Below are 20,052 nucleotides of genomic sequence, written 5' to 3'. Positions count from 1 at the left end.
CTCACAAGAAGTCATTCAGGGCCACTGCTTGTCTGAAACATTAAGCTCGGGGTGTGGTCTGAATATAGGATTGAGAGCCAAAAGCTCCTGAGGTTTTTATCCTGGCTCAGATACTTAATTCTCTCTCTGCTTCAGTGAACTGGGGGTAATGGTGCTGATCTAGACACTTTGCAAGGAGCCTTCTCTTTCCATGCTGCCTCACATTTTAATGCTGACATTTGGTACAGGATAACATAACTAGAGGCTGGAAGGAACAAGGTGTGTACAGAGTAGTGTGCCCGTCCTGTGGCTCAGGCACTGCTGCCTTTAGCCAGAACCCAACAACTTACACCATGATCAGGTCCAGCATCTTGTGTGTCATGAAGGCTGTTTGCAGTGACACAAAGGACTGGTTTTTCAACTTCAAGTTACCCTCCAGCATTTGCAGTGCAGAATTACAGGAGTTACATCACTTTGGCTACAGAGCTTTAGAGGTAAATTGCACTAATGATGTGCAGCCTGTAAAGGAGCTAGCAGAATCAATACAACCAAATCAGCACCTGCATTAGCTAATGCCCTCCTGCCCTGTGGAGACAAGCTGAGCTCAGGAGAGCTTCCAGGGGAGTACTGACCACTTACTTGATTGGGATTGCAGGACTGGGGCTGCCGCCAATTGGTTTGCATGCGCATAACACGTAAAAAATGTTTGCTCCTGTTTGGTATCACAATATAACTCAGTGTTCCTCTGCACACAAAATCAGTTATTCTTCACTGAACACTAGTTTGAGGCGTGAGATGCTGTTTTATCTTCCTAGCTGAACGCTCGGCTGGATGGTTGCATGCGGGCATGGAACTGGCTGAATGGAGAGGACACCACCATCCAAGAGACCATAAAGATGAATGAAAAGATGCAGTGCTTTGCTGTAGCGGGACGAGGGTCTTTCTATCCTGGCCGGGGTTTTGCTGTGTTTAATCTTACTTATGGTAAGTACTTTTATTTTTTTTTATTTCTGACCTCTTGTCCTGCCAGTAACCATGCTTGGTTAATGAACAGTTTAAATCTTACAGGTGTGCCATACTCAGTGTTGATTGATGCAGAAAAGACTGGCAGCTGTGGATGGAGAGGGAATAGCTAAACCTGTGGTTCATAGCAAAGGCAGGCCTGTGTGTGATGGTTAGAGCCAGTACGAATATGCTCATATGTGATATGCATTTCACATCCAGGCTGGTTCCAGCTCATCCTCAGCATTAGGGGCTTCACATCTCTGACAGCAGTGTAGGTGGTTCCAGCCCTATCCGCTGCTTTCTGCTAAATAGGGAGAGCTGCAAGACAGTGCTGTGTCTGGAGTTGTTGATGCACAGAAATCAATGTTGTCTGTAACTAAATGTCCAAGATTGGATTCACTTCTAATCACTGGGTGGTATTAGTTACACTTGGGACAAACAGACTAAGCATATCCCTAATACATGCTGAGTGAACTTGGCCTAGATACAGTAATAACAAGTTTCAAACCAAATTTGGCTATACTAATTTAGCGCTCAAAAAGGCACTTTTTCTTTGTTCTAGATTTCTGTTTGTTTACATGTCCAATCAACTGACAGTATTTTTAAACCCATACAAGTGCCAACCGTCTATTTTGGTTTGGTGTGTAAGTCCTCTGCAAAAGCTCTCTGTGCACCATTATGTGGATTTTTATACTCTGTCATTGTAAATTAGGGAGTATCAGGTGTATGTTGTCTCATTCACCACACGGATTCCAAAGCTGTAATGGAAAGACAAGGCAGCATTGGAAGTGCAGGTGGCAGCACTCAGCAGAGATGAGGCCATGGAACCTGCATTTTTTTTTTTCCTGCAAACAATAATTGCTTGGTTTGGGGTTTTTTTTGGGGTGTTTTGGGTGTGTTTGGTGTTTGGGTTTGGGGTGTTGTTGGTTGTGGGTTGTTTTGGTGGGTTTTTTTTTTGGGGGGGGGGAGGGGCCAGGCAGGCAGCAGCTTTGTAATGGTAAGCTTTATAAAGAACTGACTGTATTTTAAGATGTGGTGAACCAGCAAAGGTAATACTGCTATCAAGGGAGGTTGCAGAAGCAGGATTGAAATCTTTCTTTGTAACCAGCATCACCTGTTAAATTACAAGGGCACTGGGGCAGTAAGAAAGATGCTAGAGAGTTTAGTTTAGAGTTCAGCAGGTGAGGTAAAACCTCCCATGCTTCTGAGAGGGTGGTGATAAGGAAGTGATTAGGTAGGTTATCAGTGTAGCATGCTTATATCCTTTTTCAGTTTAACATAGGCTTTCATAGAAATGTTTCCTATATGTCAGATATGGACTTAGATTCCTCAATGATCTTCAGACAGTCAAGAATGATTCAAAAATAGGGTGCCTAAGCTTGCAGTAATTCTTTGAATGTGTTGGATTGACAGCCATGGGAGTTTGAATCTCTGTGATAAAAAAGCTTAACTTTGTTCTTTGATATTCTGAAAGACAGCAGAATGCAGAAGGTAACAAGAGGAAACTCGTGCCTTTTTCTTCTCTGATTTTATGTTCAGGTGCTTTGGAATTTTTAGGGGTTTTTTTAGGAAAAGAAATGTGGCAGTCCCTCCATATGCTCATCCATCTATCCTCTTCTCCAGACAGAAATTGCACAGCCTCCCGATTTGATCTGTTAGTCCTATGTCATGCTACACATTTCTTTTTTTGCAGTGCAACCTTCTTCTGGAAATGAAACCAAGACAAGTTGGGAAATAGAAGTAAATGCTGCAATTCAACCAGCAACAGATACTGGTGTGCTTTTCGCTCTAGTTACAGAAGAAGCATCTGTCCCTTTATCACTGTCTCTGATTGACTATCACTCCACAAAGAAACTGAAACAACAGGTACAGACTTAAGCATTTTTCTAGAGAAGGTTCCTTGCTATTTCCTGGGAACTGTTTTCAAAAAACAGTTGTCAGGTTTTCTGCCTGCCTGCTTATTTACTCCCACCAGTTCAGAACGCGGTAGTTATGATGAAGTGCTGAAGCTACTGATTTAATAGTATTCATAATAAAAGGCTAGATTCTGGCATTATATTAGTGTAAATCAGGAATGATTTCACTAAAACCCATGAGCCAACCTTTCATTTACAGTACAGCAGCTCTAGTCTGTTTGGTTCCAGTGCAATACAACAACCTCTGTAAGACCCGCTGAGAAGACAGTGGTTACGACTAACGATTAGTCCCACTGGTTCATTGGTTTTTCATCTGTGCGAATGACCTCAGAACACAGCTAGCAATAGCAATAAGGCTAATTCTCTAGTGGCTTTGCAAAAGCTTTGTAAACAAGACCACAGTGGGGTCTTCCTGGTCTCGGATAAGCATGGCTGGGTGTATTTCTGCTCACTGCCTCTTTTTTTCTTTTCTCTTGCTGTCCAGTTTATCATCGTGGCCTTGGAGAACACAGTTGTGTCCAGATTGGCAATAAATTTCTGCGATAAGAAGGAACACTCTGTGGACATCCTCCTCAAGAAAGATCACTTATCCCTGAGAGTAGATGGGATAGTGGGAGAGAGTGAACTAAGCATCTCTGAGTTAGAAGACAGTCTGTCCATCTTGGAGAGCTCTTTGCAGTCAACAGTGAAGACATACGTGGGAGGGTTGCCAGGTGAGCATCCAGTTTTGTAGCATGGACTGCAGACTCCCAACTCACCTTGCTGAGCAGGTGGTCAGGAAAACTGTCTCCATTCATGCAAGATGGGAGCCTCCTTCTGTGTTTCTGCTTGAACAGGCTTTGTCTGCAATGCAAGTGTGTGGTCTTAGCAGATGTGAGGGGGTGCTTGACAGTTATTTTTTTTTCTTGAATGATTGCGTCCTTCTGAGGACAGCTGGAAACAACAATAGAAAGAGGAGATTTTGCTTGGTCAGCAATAGGAATGATTTCTGAAGGATAGGTGTAAGCAGGGTCAGTATCTTAAACCTGCAAAAATGCATAGGAGCTAGACCTGCTCCAGCAGTGCTTCATTAATTTAAGGGATGTGTGTGAGCACTCCTTGGGGGGACCACCAGGGCCTCACATTGTTTTGACTGAACCTTGGGAAAGCTCAGTGTGGTGATTCTCCCTGGCTGATGTTCTCTGTGAACTGATCACAGCACTAGACAATTAAGAGATTTCTTCCCAGAAGAGGGTACACAGGGCACAACCAAGGGCGTCCCACCATTTATAGTTTTGCTGGCTTTTTGGCAACAACAGGGATTCTTGTGCAAGGTCAGTTTGCTCCTCTGTTTGGGACCTGGAAGATCAAACTTTCCTCTGAATCACGAATTTCGGCCAAGTTTGGGAGTTTGTTTCTTGTTCTGGCTGAACTGGTTTATCAGTCCCTACTGCTGAGGAATGTAATTAAGGAAACATTTAGGTTTCCAGTGCACAGCAGTACATCCTATTTTGTTGTCAGCAGTTAAACAAAATCTTGCCCTTACTTGCCCAAGCAAGGGAGAGGCAGCAATGTTGGCCTCTTGGTAGGCACTGAAGCAGTCAGGCTGGAACAGTGTGGCTGAGGTGCCACGTGTGCTAGGACACATGGCATCACTGTTCCCACCATGAATAAGAGTTTACAGAGTATTTACACCAATGATGTTAATGGCTTCTAGTCACAGCGACAAGGGAGAGGCCACACACTCCGGGACATTCACACACTGACAGGAGCAAGGCAGAATCCCCAAATGTGGCATTTTCTAGTGTCAGACTGAATTGTCTGAGCTGGCCATTGCGCAGAGGTCACCTGCTTTCTTTCAGGTAGCTTTCAAATGCACAGCAGAGACTTTCACAGCTCAGAAAACCATCCCATTCTGTCACTGTCCCAAGTGCTCTGTGGTTGGCTTAGACTAACCATGCTGGATGAAGCACAGTTTTTAATTAGCCAGAACTAAGTGTGAGATATCATAGCTGTGGCTGTTTAGACCCAGCTGACTTCTGTAGGTTCAGCTACTTTACCCCTTAGATCTGTTCTGCTTAGCAATGGGTATCTGTGATCACAAAGCCTGTGATCTGCTTTTGCTATTGAGAGGAAACAGCACTTGCATCAAGAAACCTTGTCATTTGCCAAACGAATAAATATTTCAGCACTCTGGGCTAAATAACTATACCAAATGGTCAGTTCGAAGAGAGTTTGGCTCATTCAAATTTTGAAAACATTACGTCGTTTTTGGTTGTTCCCCGCTTCCATACCCTGTGGAAAGAACAAAGCATAGTGGTCACACTTAATGTCTTTATTCCATTTGCCACAAATAAAGAACTCTGGGTCAAAATATGTTCCAACCTAAGTATGGTTAATATTGCAGGTGTGGAAGAAATATTATTTAGAGTTTCAAGAGATATGTGGGAACATACAGGCATTTACTACCTTTTCTGTGGTACTTTCAGTTCTGGTAAATTCTTGATTATGTAATTTATATGATGCATAGGTGTTTTTCCAGGCAATGTGTATACCACCAGGTGAAGGAGCCTTTAGATAAGACTTCAGAGTTTTTACAGGAGCACGTTTCAGACAGATCCGTTTCTAGTCAGAACAGAAAATTAAATATTTGGCCTGATTTGCAATTACAACACACAAAAAAAAAAAAAAAAAAAAATTTTAGGTAGTGTCTTTTACAAATCCACCTGAAAGTCGACACTGTCTGTCAGTCAGCCCTGCGGCACGCATAAACGCAATCTGCATGTTTCCTTAGATGCATGTTCACGCTTCAACTTCTTCTGAGTCAAAATTTAGTTTACATTCATGTGAGGTACTACAGCACAGATGCCCCCTTCTTTTAAGCAGACTTCACAGATAGAATTTGGTAAACCGGGAGGAATAGGAAATAGCCAACATTATTAGTTTAAGCAGCTAGCAAGCAATCGTACTTTTCAGCCAGGAAGCTGAAAAATTTGTAGTAACTCTTCATGGCTTACAGATCCCACACAAATGTTCCTTTTCTCATGCAGTCCTAGAGTCTGTCTGAGAAGTGTTTGATCACATCAGCTTCAAATTTGGCCCTGCAGGCAGAACCCTTTAAATTGCATATAATCTCAGGTCAACAGGACAACCTATTGTTCAAGTTGTCCTTGCTTCAGTGTAAAGATAAGGGGGTTACTTAGCTACCTGCATCACTGTGAAGTTAAATAAGCTTTGAGATGTTCATTGCTTGCCATTGCACAACCAGCTTGATTGGTTTGAAGGGTAGAGGACACAGTTCACATAATTGTCATGTTACTATGTTACTGTGTGGGGTGTTGGTTGTTTTTAAAATCAGTGTGGAGATGACATTACAGAAGTTAGTAATAAAATTTACTAACTTCCTCTAGTCTGTTGGATTGTACTTTGTGTCTTCTTCCTTGCTATTTGTTTTCTGCCTCTGGTAAACTGATTAAAAGCATGTCACCAACGGATTGCCATAGAAAAAAATAGTTTCATTAGTCTTACTAACTCAGTTGATGTATTCCAGCACCTTTCTGATGAATGCCAGCAACCTCCTTGTGCTGATACATAGCATAGTTATGGTAAAGGTGAGTCTGGCAAGTGTTAGAGGCTGCATATAGGAGGAGCTTTGCTGTCATGAAGTCCTTTGTATAATCTTTTGGCAGATATTTTGGAGTGAGAGAGCAAGAAAGAGCGTTAGATGAGGGTGTAACAACTACACTCGTAACAAAGTAGAGGATCCAGAGATGGAGGGCAGGAAAACATTGAGACGGAAAGGAGTGTGAACACTGTGGAACTGGAGTGAAGCCTTGCTGCTGTGCAGGGTATAGTTTCATCAGGACTGGAGGCCTTGCAGAGACACAGAGAAGCTGAGGAAGAGTTCAGCCTGGGAGAAGGGCTTTTGGGCATGAGAGCAGATGGCGTTTTCCCCATGTCTGGGATTGTGCTGTCGCCTTCCAGCAAGAGGGGCAGGGGGCAGGTAGAAATCCTGAAGCAGAGAGGAGAGCTTGAATTCATTGAAGTGATAGTCATCTAATCATAGGTAGGGCAGGTATTTATTCAGAACCAGCCATCAGAGATGTTTATCTCCACTTTCACACAGACGTTCCTGTCACTTCCACTCCCGTCACCGCATCCTACCATGGCTGCATGACTGTCAAGCTGAGCAACAAGGCACTGGACTTAGATGAGGCTCTTCACAAGCACAGTGACATCACCTCACATTCCTGTCCTCCAGTCCAGGCGGGTCAGTAGGTACCACTGCAATGCGAAAGTTTTATAGTCAGAAACTTTCAATGCTTTTTTTTTTTTTTTTTAAAGATATAAATTATTCAGACCTACCGCACTGCGTGTATAGTTTCTCTTAAACACTGAAGTTATGTAGGAGCTACTGATCCTTATGTCAGATTGATTATTGAAATATTCCTTTGCTTTGAAGTTTAAAGGTTGTAATATATTTGTAAATAGTTCAGAAGACTAATAGTAAATAAGCCGAAAGTGCAGAATATACCAAAAGTGAATGTTATCTTTAGACTGTAAGAGACAGTTTTATCTGTAATGTGGAAAACCTGGTAATATATGAGTGTGGACTGGAAGAAAAAATAATAATTCTGTATTATTTTTTATTACCAAACACTGCTTTCTGATTTGCAAAATATGAGAGAATAAAATATTTACATACAAGTTTTTAATTTACCTGTACTGAGAGTATTCTTTATTCTGTTATTTGGAGATAATGACTCAGATACACCTGATGTGGAGATGACACTGCTTGGGTGGGGGGTTGGTTGTTTGGTTTGGGGTTTTGTTTGGAGGTGGAGGGTTTTATGTGCTTATGTCAGTGTTATAGATCTCCTGGGCTGCAGAGCAAATGGTTGCTGCTATTCTTATTGCTAGAGTTTCTCTTTATGGTACCACAGATAGAAGACTCAGTTGTGACCTTTAGAAAAACTCTTGGTCAACAAAAATGGAAAACGAAGTTGGGTCAGCAGGAAACAATTAGAAGAAAAGACTCAATAAGTTGAAAGCCACATGGCTTTCAAGTCAATAACCACTGAAGCAACTGATGAGGTGTCAAGAATTGGGGAATATTATCTGGCAATGACATGTTTTTGCTGCTTAATTTTTAGGCTGGCTCATTCACTGTGAGCCCAGTGGGAGCAGAGAGGCTTGAGAATCTGGGAGTTAGCCAGGCCAAATTGCAGTGTGGTGAGAATATGTGTGTGGGTTTACTCTGGCGAGGTTGTAGAGCCATAAAATGCATTCAACTTTTAAGCATTCCTCGTGAAGTTGGGGTGGGCTTTCCTAGCCTCCTTGGAGTCACTTAAATCTTGCTTTATTTGGTCCTTGTCTTGCATCAGATTAATGAGCTGAGAAGGGCAGGTATATGCTGTGGTGGAAATCCGAATAATGGGTAGCTAAGGTTACCCTGTGCTTCAGACGGTTAATGTGGAAAAGGTCTAATTCTACAAGGTCTTTTATGAATTGTTCTTGGTCATTCTACATCATGTTTTGCCTAATCAGACACGGAGATGACAGATTAGCCTAATAAACCACATATGTGACAACTGTGACCAAGCTGTGGAGATACAACTGTCCCAGAGGAAAGGATGGAAGAGGGGGAAGACTATCCCAAACATGTTTCCTGGTAAGGATCCCTGCTTTATTTAGCAGAGCAGAGGAAGGTACTCTATTAGCCATTAGACGGCATGACATCATAGCTCTGCGTCGTGACCAAATCAGTCAGCAGTAATGGAGAAGGGAAGAAAAGACCAGAGCTTTATCACTTTCAACCAACCTACTCGTTCAGACTGACATTAGACATCTCAGAAGACTCTTTACACTCAGGTATGACCAGATGCAAGTTTGAGCAGACAGTTGCTCACTAGACAGTAATAACCTATTGGTGGAGTGTGCATCGATAGGAAAACACAGAGGTAGCTCTATGTATTTGCTTTCTTTTATTGAGCAAGGGAAACAACATCATTCCTGAGAGTGCTCTCTCTTGGAGTTGATTATTCTGGATCAACTTGTGATATGATGGTGAACCCAAGAAACATCAGTATCTCCTGTGAGAGCCGGGAATCCTGAAGATACTCTGGTTAATAGCACTCCCACACCGCAGTGTTGTTTTCTGTGTGTTTTTCAATGGTTATTTTGGTCCTTTACCAAAATACGTCTCTGTGCTGGTTTTGGCTGGTGTAGAGTTAACTTTCTTCATAGTAGCTACCATGGGCTGTGTCTTGGATTTGTGCTGGAAATAGTGTTGCTAACACAGGGATGTTTTCACTATCGCTGAGCGGCGCTTACACAGCATCAAGGCCCTTCCAACTCCTCACTAACCCCACCAGCGAGAGGCTGGGGGGGCACAAGGAGCTGGGAGGGGACACAGCCGGGACAGCTGGCCCCAGCTGACCCAAGGGGTATCCCATACCACATGGTGTCATGTTCAGCGTATAAAGCTCAGGGAAGAAGAAGGAAGGGGGGGACATTTGGCATGATGGTGTTTGCCTTCCCAAGTCACCGTTACGTGTGATGGAGTCTGGCTTTTCTCAACCAGGTGCATATAACTCGCCTTGTCAACAATACATGTAAGGTACCTTGTCACTGATGTTAACATCACTGGCCCCAGACTTTGCATCTCAGAAAAACCTTTTTAATTGAACAAAATGCAGCTTTTACGGTCCATATAAATTAACCTCTGATCTTATGTCTATTAGTACTGAATCCCCTTTTTGTACATAGAGGTACAACACATGAATAAACAGAAATTTCTTGAAAGGTGGAAAGTATTATGAAAAAGGATGATCATTCTTTGTTTTATTTTCAGCTAGTCTGATGGTGTCACTTCCTTTTAAAGGAAACTGTCAAGTAAGCTGGTTTTGTTTATATAGGTTTTTTTAATATTATCATAATATGAAGCAGCTGCTCAAAAAATTAATGAGAAATACCTTCCTTTCCCTGCCTTGCTCTTTGGCCTTTCAGGAAATTTCTGTAGCTTCATTGCTGTCTGGACTGTAAGAGCAAGGAGCACCACCACCCTTCCTGCAGGAGCAAAATTCTGTGAAGGGATGCAGCAGGCTGATGGCTATTCATGCTGGTGTAGCCACTCCTGCCCCGAAATACGGCAGCCCTTTGCTAAGGGGGATCCCAGTTAATTTGATGCAGTGCATCAAATTAAATGGGTGCACACGACAGGGACAAGACTTTGTTCTTGCCAGTGGCACTGCTACAGGTATTGCTGCTTAGCCTTGTCAACATAATTTTGTCTTTATACAATAGGAGAAAATAAAATAAAAGTATGAAGGAATTCTGACCCTTCACCATTCTGTTTCAGTCATTGCAAAATGCCTGGATCGGGTCTTGATCACTTTAAAAATAAATCACTGGGGTTTAACATTGGTTTTGGTCGTGGTCCTCTTTTTGACTAGAAAGGAATTAATTTGAATGCTTAAGTGCAGCTTAAGATAGGTGTCTGGAAATTGCATCTTTAGCCCACTGACATGACATTTTACTACGCAGACTAGACTGGCACAAAGTTCAGACAAAATAGTCCCAATAAAATTAACCTTTCTGTTTGAAACCTGAAAGAGGGAACTATTCAGTAAGGTACTTTTTCCTCTGTTCTTTTGTTTTCCTGTCCTTACAAATGTACACAGTCTTTGGTACAGTATAAATATACACAGACAATTTTATTGTAAAATAATTGCCACACTTTTTTTATTGGTACAACACTATCACCAAAAAGGGTTATTAAATTAAATACTACAAACAAACAAACACCTGGTCTTTTTTTCTACCAAAAATGACTGACCTGGAGAGCTCCTGACTACCCACTCAGACAACACAGGCTAAAACCCCGCTACATTGGTTTATGCAAGCAGAACACGTATCCAGAGTGTTGAGTGTTTTCTTCATTTTTTCCTCTTGAAGAGAATTTATTCTGCAGTGTACTGAGAAGGAAACATCTCACGCTTATTGTAGCTGGAAAGCAACACTGCATTTGACTGCAGGCAAACTGAGTGGTGACTGGTCATGCCACTGGTGACATGTCTGCCCTTACACTGCCAGGGTTCTGCTCTGCTCACAGTGCGATGCGGGTAAAAGCAGAGTGGCCATAACAGCATCCACAGTGGGTTTCTTAGGAATTCTAGTGCCTGCACAGCACAGTTTTTAGAGGTTATTAAAATAAAATCCTACCAGCTACCTAAAATAAATACTTTGTTCTATGGTGCATATGGTGGAGGCTTTTCTCCAGGCAAGAAGTAAGTCGGTGTATAGAGAGCTGGAGCATTGGGAGCAAGCCCATAGCTGGAGCTGGACTGGGATGGAGGCTGAGTTTCTTCTGATAAAGAAATGTCAGTAGATGATGTTCCTGGAAAATTGCTGGCAGGCTGTATATAGACAAAGAAAAATAACCTTCAGTAAAGGATTACAACCCCATTTGCAGCTCTCCGTTGTTTGCCATGTAAGTGTTATACAATAAGCCCCATGATTAAATTTCTTATGCATTGCAGCACAACACTCAGTTTTAAAGCACGTCCTTAAGTATAGCAATGACGGTGTCTAGTGAAACAAGACAGATTCCACCTGTAACCCAAGCCATTTTTAACAGACATTGCGCATACAGCTAGGCAATAGAGCAGAACAGGAATTTCTGCAGGAAAAGATGCTCTGGCTTCCTGGGTGAGGCACTGCACCTGACTGGCCAATTAGGTTACGTGTAGCTGCTTTTTTCCAAGCATCACTGTGAGATGTGAATTATCTCAGATGTAATTAACCTCAGTTATAATGCTTGCGTGAGTGCAGGGTCTTATTCCTGTGCCAAATGCAGATGACTCTTAAGAGAAAATTTTACAGGTAGGCATGTGTATCCCTTGTGGATCTTTTCACTTTGGCTGTCTCAGCTATAATGAGGTTCAGCTGAAAGGGTCATGAAAAACAGAGCTTATGAAGCAGCTCATGTTCAGGAACAAGCAGAGTTTGTTAAAACGAAAGAATGCATGTAGGGACTGATGTTCTGGATAAAATCCTACTACTGCTTTAAACCAAGTTTTGCCATTGATTTCAGAGGGGTCAGGACTTCACTCCTCCCCTCGTATGCCAGCACATGCCAATCCATGGGCTTCATCAGAAGAGTTGTGCGCAGCTCCCCTCAGGTTCAGGCTTAAAGTGCCTGGAATTTAAAAATCAAAACAAACCGAAAAATAGTAATCATGGATGTTTTCCAAGGGAAATGAAAAATCTGGGCAAGTAAACGCTGCTCCCTGCTGCTAAAAAAATTAATAGTCGCCATCTAGAAAGCCAGTGCCAGGGCTGGCACTTGGACAACGAATGGCACCTCAGAGCTGCCCAGGGCTGGCAGACCCCATGCCATGGTGCCTGGCTTCTCTGGGGGGCTCCAGGTGAGCGGGGGCTGCTGCCCTGGGCCAAAGCCCCATGGTGAGGAGAATGTTGGCCTGCGTTTGTACCACAGGGTGACTTGGTGAGTGAGAACGGGGATGTCCTGACAGGGAGGTCGGTTGTGCCCTTCAGCTCTCCAGGAGGCAGTGCAGGTACGCTGACAGACCTGCTAGCTACATCAGCTCCAAACTGTTGCAGTTGTTGTGGTTTTGGGTGGTTTGTTTTTGTAATTTATTTTGGAGTTGTTGCTTCCCTCGCGCCTCAAACTGCAGCCACTGTTTCCATCTGTCTGCCTGGAATTGCTTCTGTAATGAGCTCTCCTCTGGCAGGAATGACTGGCACAGCCTTCACTGCTGTCATCACCACCAGCCCCTGCACAGCTAATCATTTACCTGACCAGTTGGCAGGCCTGCTACCAAGACTAGTTGTGACTGAACTGTACCAGTAAGGGATGAATGATTTTGTTAGCACATGCCACAGTAAACAAAAGAAACCCTTCTCAAAATGCATTCTTGTTATCACCCTTTCTTTTATGCTTTTGGCTGATTTCTGCTGGCGGACAAGGAAGTATGAGGGAACTGAGGAGCGTTTACTGCCAGCTCAGGTTGTGGGTTTTTTAAAGACTTTGTTTTCCTCTCCAGCAAGCACTTATTCAGTGAGATACCAGATTCCACAGAGGGCTATGAATGAATCTGCTCGATGGTGGGAGCCACAGGTGAACTCAGGTTCATAGCCTGTGGGCTTAAGGGAGCTTTAGTCCATGCAAGTGGGGGCAGCACTTAGGCTAGGTGTGCTGCATGCCAGAGTAATCCAAGGTGGGTTATGTTCCCAGGAGGTGGAACTAGGGCTGTGGATTTCCTCACTTGAGCTGAGGGTTCAAACTAAAGTTATTAGTCGGTAATTGATTGCTAACTGCTTTACTTCATTAACTGGCATCAATTCACTTTTTTTTCCACCCCTAACTCTTAGCTGAAGAAGGTTTTGCTCCTTTTGTTGCACTGAACCACCACATGACCCTACCCCAGCCAGGGGCAGGTGTAGGGCAAAGTGAAATGCAGGGCCTTAGGAACAGTGTTTAGCCAAAGCTTTGGTGAGCCAAAGGGAATGCTGAGAAGAGAGGTGCGTCCTGGGGCTCTTAGGTGGATCTTGGTTGACGTGGAAGCAAAAAATTACACTTTTTGAAGTGCCCAAGGGCACCCTCTTGCCAGCTGCTCCAGAAATATGTGTGAGTCTCATGCAGCCCTTGAGCCACAGCAGCCAGCACTGTGTGGATATTTTGCAAACATTAGCCCACCTCAGATGCCATACCTTGAACTGCAGCCCTAGGATACAGGGTTCAGCTTCAGATTTTAGTGTCTCGGTTGAAGGCTCAAGAACACAGATACCTAAGCACACAGCATAGTGCCACGTAGCAATGGAATCCCACCCCTAGTCAGTGGAAAGGCCTTCAGGGTCTTTTGTAGCACTCACATCATACATCTGTAGACTGAAATAATCCATGTGTGGCTCCCTCTGTGGACTCCAGGCTCAGGCAGGGTCTTCTGCACTATGGACAGCTAGACCTGAATTCAGTTGCCCACATGTAAGTGTCCAGCCCTTCTGGGATGCCGTGGGATATCCCAGACATCCACACAGATGGGACGCAGGGACTACAGGACCTGGACCCTCCCAGAGTGGCAGCAGGGGCCAGGTGGCTACCTGACCTCATTTTCAGGCAGCACTAGATCCCTACCTGCCAACAACCCCTGTGTTTAGCCAGATGAATCCCAGCCCCAGGGCCTGTAGTTGGCTTAAGGACTAGGACCAGCTGAGCAGGGCTTGTGAAAGCCTGAATACAGCAGCGGGGTACTGCCTGGAGCACCTAGATGGGTCATGAAGACCTCCAGCTCCATGGATTCAGCCCACAGCTCTCAATTAATGGAAGTGGATGACAGTTAAGTTTCTGGCTGTTCTTAACTGGGCCTGCTTCTAACATTCACCATTTTTAGCTTTGAGTAAGTTTATTGTGATTTTTTAACTCATATACTGATGCAGAAATTACTTCTCTCCAAACTACAACCTCATGAGCTCATACAGGAGGAAGGTGGCTTGTTTTCTGGTTTTTTTTTTCCCAGGGAAAGGATTAAGTGCTCTCCCTTTTGGAGCCCAGTGCTTCTCACTAACCTCTCCTGGCTTGGGAACAGCTGGTGGTGTCTGCCTCTGACATTATGAAGGGGAGAGAAGACAAATGAACACACTTAGATAAAGTAGAAAAAGAGCTGTGATTATTTTGGAATGCAGTTAAGAATTTGGGGTAAATGTGATGTATTTCTGTTTCTCAGTGGGCACAGGACAGAGCAGTTACAATTGATCCCCATGACTACTTACATGCATATTTTCAACTTAATTGCTTTCTTTCATCTGTTTTTATCCCCTTCTCTCTCTATTCTTGGCTACATGCTAACTGAACTCTGCAGAACAGCACAGCTTTTCAGCTAAAAGCAAACAAAAAGAGACATTCTTGTTTTTCTCTTAACTTGTGGTCTCCCAAAGTGCCTGGCCCCATTTATGTTAATAAATATGATGTGCCAAGGACTGTTCTCTGGCTGTGAAGCCAACTGGCACAGCACATATCACATCCCCACAGCTGAACTCTTAACGCCAAATGAGTGTGACTGCATGCACACTGCCTACTTGGAACAGTCCATTGCCCTTGCCATCTTCTGACCCCTTCCCGAGCGTTGCTGGAAGACTGTTAGGTGGTTTGGCCCAACCCCATACCAGGAGCATGCTAACAATTCCCTGGTGTGGGTGATCATTGTGTCCCAGTACTTGTGCCTGGCAGCTTATGGGCCCTGAACAGGTGTAGCTCAGGAGGCTGTGGGGAGCTGGTCCACAGCACGTTCATGCTGAACGTGCAGCGTTTTCAATTAAGAAGCACTGCAAAACTTGTGGTACCCACTGGTCTAACACTACACAGCCAACGTATAACAAGCCATTAGATGGAACAAAACAGTTTTACTGTGCTTTAAAAGATCTAAAAACTCCTGTGATTGCTTCAGGGTCTCAGTACACCCAGTTATTTCCCAGCTCACCTCATGTTCTTCACGTCGTGGGCCGGGGGGTGGGGGGTGGAAGCAAACACCATCCTCAGCACCACTCCCTGCATTTTCCATGCTAGCTCTGGCTGGACACAGCACAGGCTTGGGGCATGACTTGCACCTCATCCTTCTGAAGGTGGCATAGCAGTGTTGACTCAGCTCATATTGTATCCCTTCCCACAAGGGGAGAAAGCTGCATCTCTGGAAGCTTTCTCTCCTACCTCCAGGCACCAACCTCTGCCAACTCCTATAGCAGCTCTGTACCTGTCTCCCAGCAGTGGCCTGTAGCAGATGCTTATAGAAAGCTAGAAGAAAAAGGGCTTGATCTTTTGATGAGCCCCCATCGGTTCTTATGGCAGGCAGCCATTTGGGGAATTGCTGGGCTGCAAGTGACACCTGAATCCCTGTATTTAACAGCAGCTGATGTTCCTAACCCCTCATTTATACTCTTCCACAACAGCCTGTGCCATTTGACTCTTCTCTGGTGTGTAAAAACACTTCCTATTTCTGGCTTATATTGCCACATAACAGTTTTACTGGGGCAACCAAAACTTTGTGCGAATAGATGTTATCACTAATAACGATCCACAATCCTCTCCGTATCACTCAGTTTCATGGACCTCTTATTTCCTTCTGGTTTTTGTCTCCTTTCCATTTCATGAGTCCTAATCTACTTATCTCCGTATTAAGAATAAGGTGGGCTAAGGTGTGCAAACTTTCCTGCCAAATCCTGTGTTTGTCAGGTGCTTTTGTTGGCTTCCCCAATGCTTTGGCTGCTGCTTTATCGTGCCCAACATGGGGCCCATGTTCATCTTAATGACTACTGTAGTGCAGCTCTAATCCCTCAATGGGATTCCTGGTCAGCAGAGCCCAACCAGAGAAAGCCTGAGGTCTGAGAATTAGGGTCAAGACTAAGTTACCCCAGAGACAAGTCTGTGAGCTGTTATCCAGCTTCCTTGCCTCATTTCAAACCCCCAGGTACCACCGAGTTGGTACTGAGTAGCATCTTATGCTTTTCTGATGGAGTAAGGACACCATTGTGTACTGTACCTGAAGAGGTAATGGGTAGGATGGATATGTAGAAATAGTTGCTGCAGAAGGACAGAACCCAGTGTATGTCAGGATCTGCTGGGCAGGATTGTACAGGATCTGAGGAGGAGGTGCAGCACTGAAAGCAATTTGGGACAGAGGTACCTGTTAAACACAGAAAACAATAAAACATCAGCATCGCGCAGAAGGGGCTGGAGCAGGAACCAGTCCTAACACAAGCAACTAGGTAATTTAACAACTTTCTGTTTTCCAACACAACACTGGTACTACAAAAAACAAGGAGAAGACAAAATGAGAGGAGGATGTATCTGGAGTGAATTTCTCTGACCAGAAATACACAGCTATTTTAATCTTCTTCCCTTGGAAAAAACCTGCTGGTGCTTCTCTAGCACCAGTTACAGAAGCACTGGCAGGACTCCAGACCCGAGACACCCTGAAAAGCACAGCATACAGCTTTGACCACCTCTTCTTATTCACTCCAGCACCAAACACCCAGTCCTTCACAATTTGCTACAGACTCTTTCCAAGCGCAGCCACCCAGTGGTCTACCATCTTTTCTCTCTGCCTTCCTATGTAGGTCTACAAAGGTTTCCCTTTCCAGACCGCTTGCTCTTCTTTCACAGCTCACGCTGGTGAAATGGAGTTTGCTGCTGACTGTCCACTGACCCCCCAGGGGCATATCTCATTCCTACTGCATAAAATCTTTCATCAGAGCCCGTGGCTTTATTGACATGTCCCTCAACTGCAATGTGAGCGAAGGTCTGCAGGAAGAAGTAATGGTTCATATTAAACCAGCTAATCCAACCTAAGGAAGGGAAAAAAAAAAGAGAACAAAAGCTAAATGTGAAAGGGAGCTTGTGTTAAACCCTAAAACTCCGTGCTGTACAACCATTTGTGGAGGACAGTAAAGCTCTGTGAAAGATTTTCATGTCCCTCTCCTTTGCAAAGTGAGACAAATCTAGTGGTTTCTTCTCTTTCCTTTGTTTTCATTAGCAGATTCCTCTACATGAGAGCATGGAATTTTATTTTTACTGAAATAATAAAATATGGTGGTTGCTAGACAAATGTTCAAAGCACCAGTCTGGATTTTTTTTTTTTTTTTTGGCATTTCCTTCTAGATTTATCAGAGAGACACATAAACCACTGCATCCTCTGGAGATGGTGTGAGATCTCTCTGTGATTGAGAAAGCGGTATGTTAATTGTGTTTGTACATGGAAAACATCTCCTAGGTCACTGATGTACCCCACGAGGTTACATGACAATCTAAGCCTTAGCTCTCTGCAGAAACTTAGCACCCCAGGAGATGGTGCAGAGAAAGCTGGGGTCAAAAGGCAGAAGGCAGATCTCTCATCTCCAAGGTACCCTCCTCAAAACACCTCCTTTCTACCTGCCCTGCCAGGTGGATGTGGTGGGGAGAAACAGTAGCAGTGCCTTTCAGACAGGAATAGCGAGAAGCAACCAGCTAGCTTGCCTCAGACCCAAAGGTCTGGGGCCAGTGACATACCCCACACCCAGAGCATGCCCTTCCTCAGGGGAGGGAGGTCCTGGCATGATCAGATCCTTCTGGCTATGGACATGAACACGGCAAGAAACCCTCGTTTTGCCCAATTTGAAACACAGATGCCTGTTCTGCATCTGCCACCGACTTTCTGGCATGGGTCTCTTTGGGTGCTGCTGTCCTTCTCCCAGAAACCTCTCTCAGTCCTCTTACATTGTCTCCATCCATAGCAGCCACACTCTGCGACTGCTAAGGATGAACATCACAATGGTTCTGGGCATTCATCCACCCCAAGTTCACTGATCAAAGCACCCTATTATCAGGCCATCTGGTCTCAGCCTGGAGCCAGCAACAATTTGCAGGTATTGAAGCTGGTTTGATGCTTTGGTCAAGTATTCCAGTAATGACACTATGTTAAATTACTCACATTAGAATGTTGCCAACCTACCCTTATATTTTAAACTGAATTACCACCCAAGTCAAAGAGATAAGGAGCTATGAACTGGCCAGGGAGCACTGCCAGTGCCATGCAGGCACTTCGGGTCAGGGAGTGTGGGGAAACCGGGCTGTGGCCGGGGGCTGCGGCCGCCCTGCTCCGGCCGTGCCAGCTGCTGCTGGCTGCGTGCTGGGCTGCGCCGCTGCTCAGCGAAGCAGGTCTGCTCACCCATCTGACACAGACCTGCCAAAGCCTTTATTTCTGAGCTTTTTTATGACTTCTTTTAATGTCAGACTGCACCTTTGGTTGCGCAAGTGCTGAGACATGAACGCATGGCAAGTAGCTCAGTAATTAGGGGTTCATTTTCTTTCTTTTTAGAACAGGGTCAGGGAAGAGGATAGGGGATAAGGGCATGATATTTAATCTTTTCACATTCCCTTGAGAACTCCAAGAAGGAGACTAACTGGAAAAAAAACAAAAAAAACCCACAAACAAACAGGCAGCAACCCTCCTAGGACCATCAGTACTTCTGATTACTGCAACCCTAAGCTCAGGGCAAGCAGATTCCTTGGCAAGGTGTGTCAGGAAAACATCTACAAGTCATCAGATGAATACTGGGGCAGGGAAGGGAATTTCTAGATAAAGTCTTAGTACCAACAAGTGAAGTTTTCCATGCATTTCTTTACCTCTGTCTTTGGTAAGAAAAATTCGGGGTGTTTTACCATTTTGGATACCTCAAGTGCATACTTCTATTTACATTATGTATCTTGTTTGTTAAAGGTGACTTTAAGGTAACTGCCTACCCAGTGTCCTATATCCAAGCACAGTGCAGTTCTGAAAAAGACACGGTCATAACCACTGCAGCTCCCCCAGCACCCGGCAGATCATAGAGGATGGCCCCCCGGGTGACACAGGGGCCACCAAGAGCTGACACCTTGGGGGTCAGGAAAGAATGAAACGTTTCCCACTGAGCCAGCACAGCCCCCTGGCAGGCAGCAAAACCACAGGGAGTGTGCCAGAGTCTGCAGGGAATTTGTCACAAGAAAGAAAACCCGCAACAACCAAAACAACACTTCCTTTTTTTTCTGTCCAGGAAATGTGATGGGTTTAGAGGCAACAATGCTGTTTTGCAAACCCTTCCCTTTGTAACATGTTTTGCCTGCCAGGGTTCCCCAGAGATAAACATGATGTTTTTTATTTGACTAGTCAGCCTGGCCTTGTGTTTTCTGGAAGTCAACCTCAGAGCAATGCCCTGAGGTGTTTCAGCAGGCTTTGCAGCTCTCCCTGCAAAATGCCAGTGAGCATTTCTGTGGGAAGGTGACGTCCTGAAAGAAAGAAAATTGTTCTCCCATACACTTTGAAGGGTTTTTTTTCTTATTTCAGTCCCATGCCCCTTTCTCTCCCTTTTCTCCTTGATGTTTTCTTGGCCCCTGTCTTCCCCCAAGAGTTACCCCTTTCATAACAAAAGCAAGCAGCAATTAGCAAACCAGCTCTGGTACATCACTCGCAGGGACCCTGAAAAAGCACAGGCAGGAGCAAGGAGCAGTCATTGTATTTTGGATTGCTGCTTTAGTAAGATTTTCATAAGCATAGCATGGCTCCTGTGCTGAGGTAACTGACACAAACTCATCCTTCCCTTAAACTAGTGAGGGTTGTTGGTTTTTTTTTCCCCCACTCATGCT

The 20,052-nt window shown here is 44.4% G+C and overlaps 2 protein-coding genes across 3 annotated transcripts in view; one reads left to right on the top strand and one right to left on the bottom strand.

Moving 5' to 3' along the window:
- Positions 1-7,598, top strand: part of GAS6 (growth arrest specific 6) — a 41,419-nt gene extending 33,821 nt beyond the window's left edge. The window contains exons 12-15 of the mRNA XM_056328968.1: positions 795-963; positions 2,678-2,850; positions 3,385-3,613; positions 7,006-7,598. Coding sequence (XP_056184943.1) covers positions 795-963; positions 2,678-2,850; positions 3,385-3,613; positions 7,006-7,157 — 723 coding nt within the window. The 3' untranslated portion in view covers positions 7,158-7,598. The remainder of the gene's footprint in view (positions 1-794; positions 964-2,677; positions 2,851-3,384; positions 3,614-7,005) is intronic.
- Positions 7,599-9,510: 1,912 nt separating this feature from the next.
- Positions 9,511-20,052, bottom strand: part of TMEM255B (transmembrane protein 255B) — a 76,221-nt gene continuing 65,679 nt past the window's right edge. The window contains exons 7-8 of one of the 2 annotated variants that reach the window (XM_056329932.1): positions 16,436-16,579; positions 9,511-11,296 (exon numbers count right to left, since the gene is read on the bottom strand). In XM_056329932.1, the coding sequence (XP_056185907.1) occupies positions 11,129-11,296; positions 16,436-16,579 (312 nt within the window). In that variant the 3' untranslated portion in view covers positions 9,511-11,128. The remainder of the gene's footprint in view (positions 11,297-16,435; positions 16,580-20,052) is intronic. The other variant, XM_056329931.1, reaches the window with a different exon arrangement.

This window comes from Falco biarmicus, chromosome 2 (genome assembly GCF_023638135.1).
Source record: "Falco biarmicus isolate bFalBia1 chromosome 2, bFalBia1.pri, whole genome shotgun sequence".
NCBI classification, from domain to species: Eukaryota; Metazoa; Chordata; class Aves; order Falconiformes; family Falconidae; genus Falco; species Falco biarmicus.
Note: the sequence above shows the minus strand (reverse complement) of the source record. Positions and strands in the feature narration are given on the sequence as shown.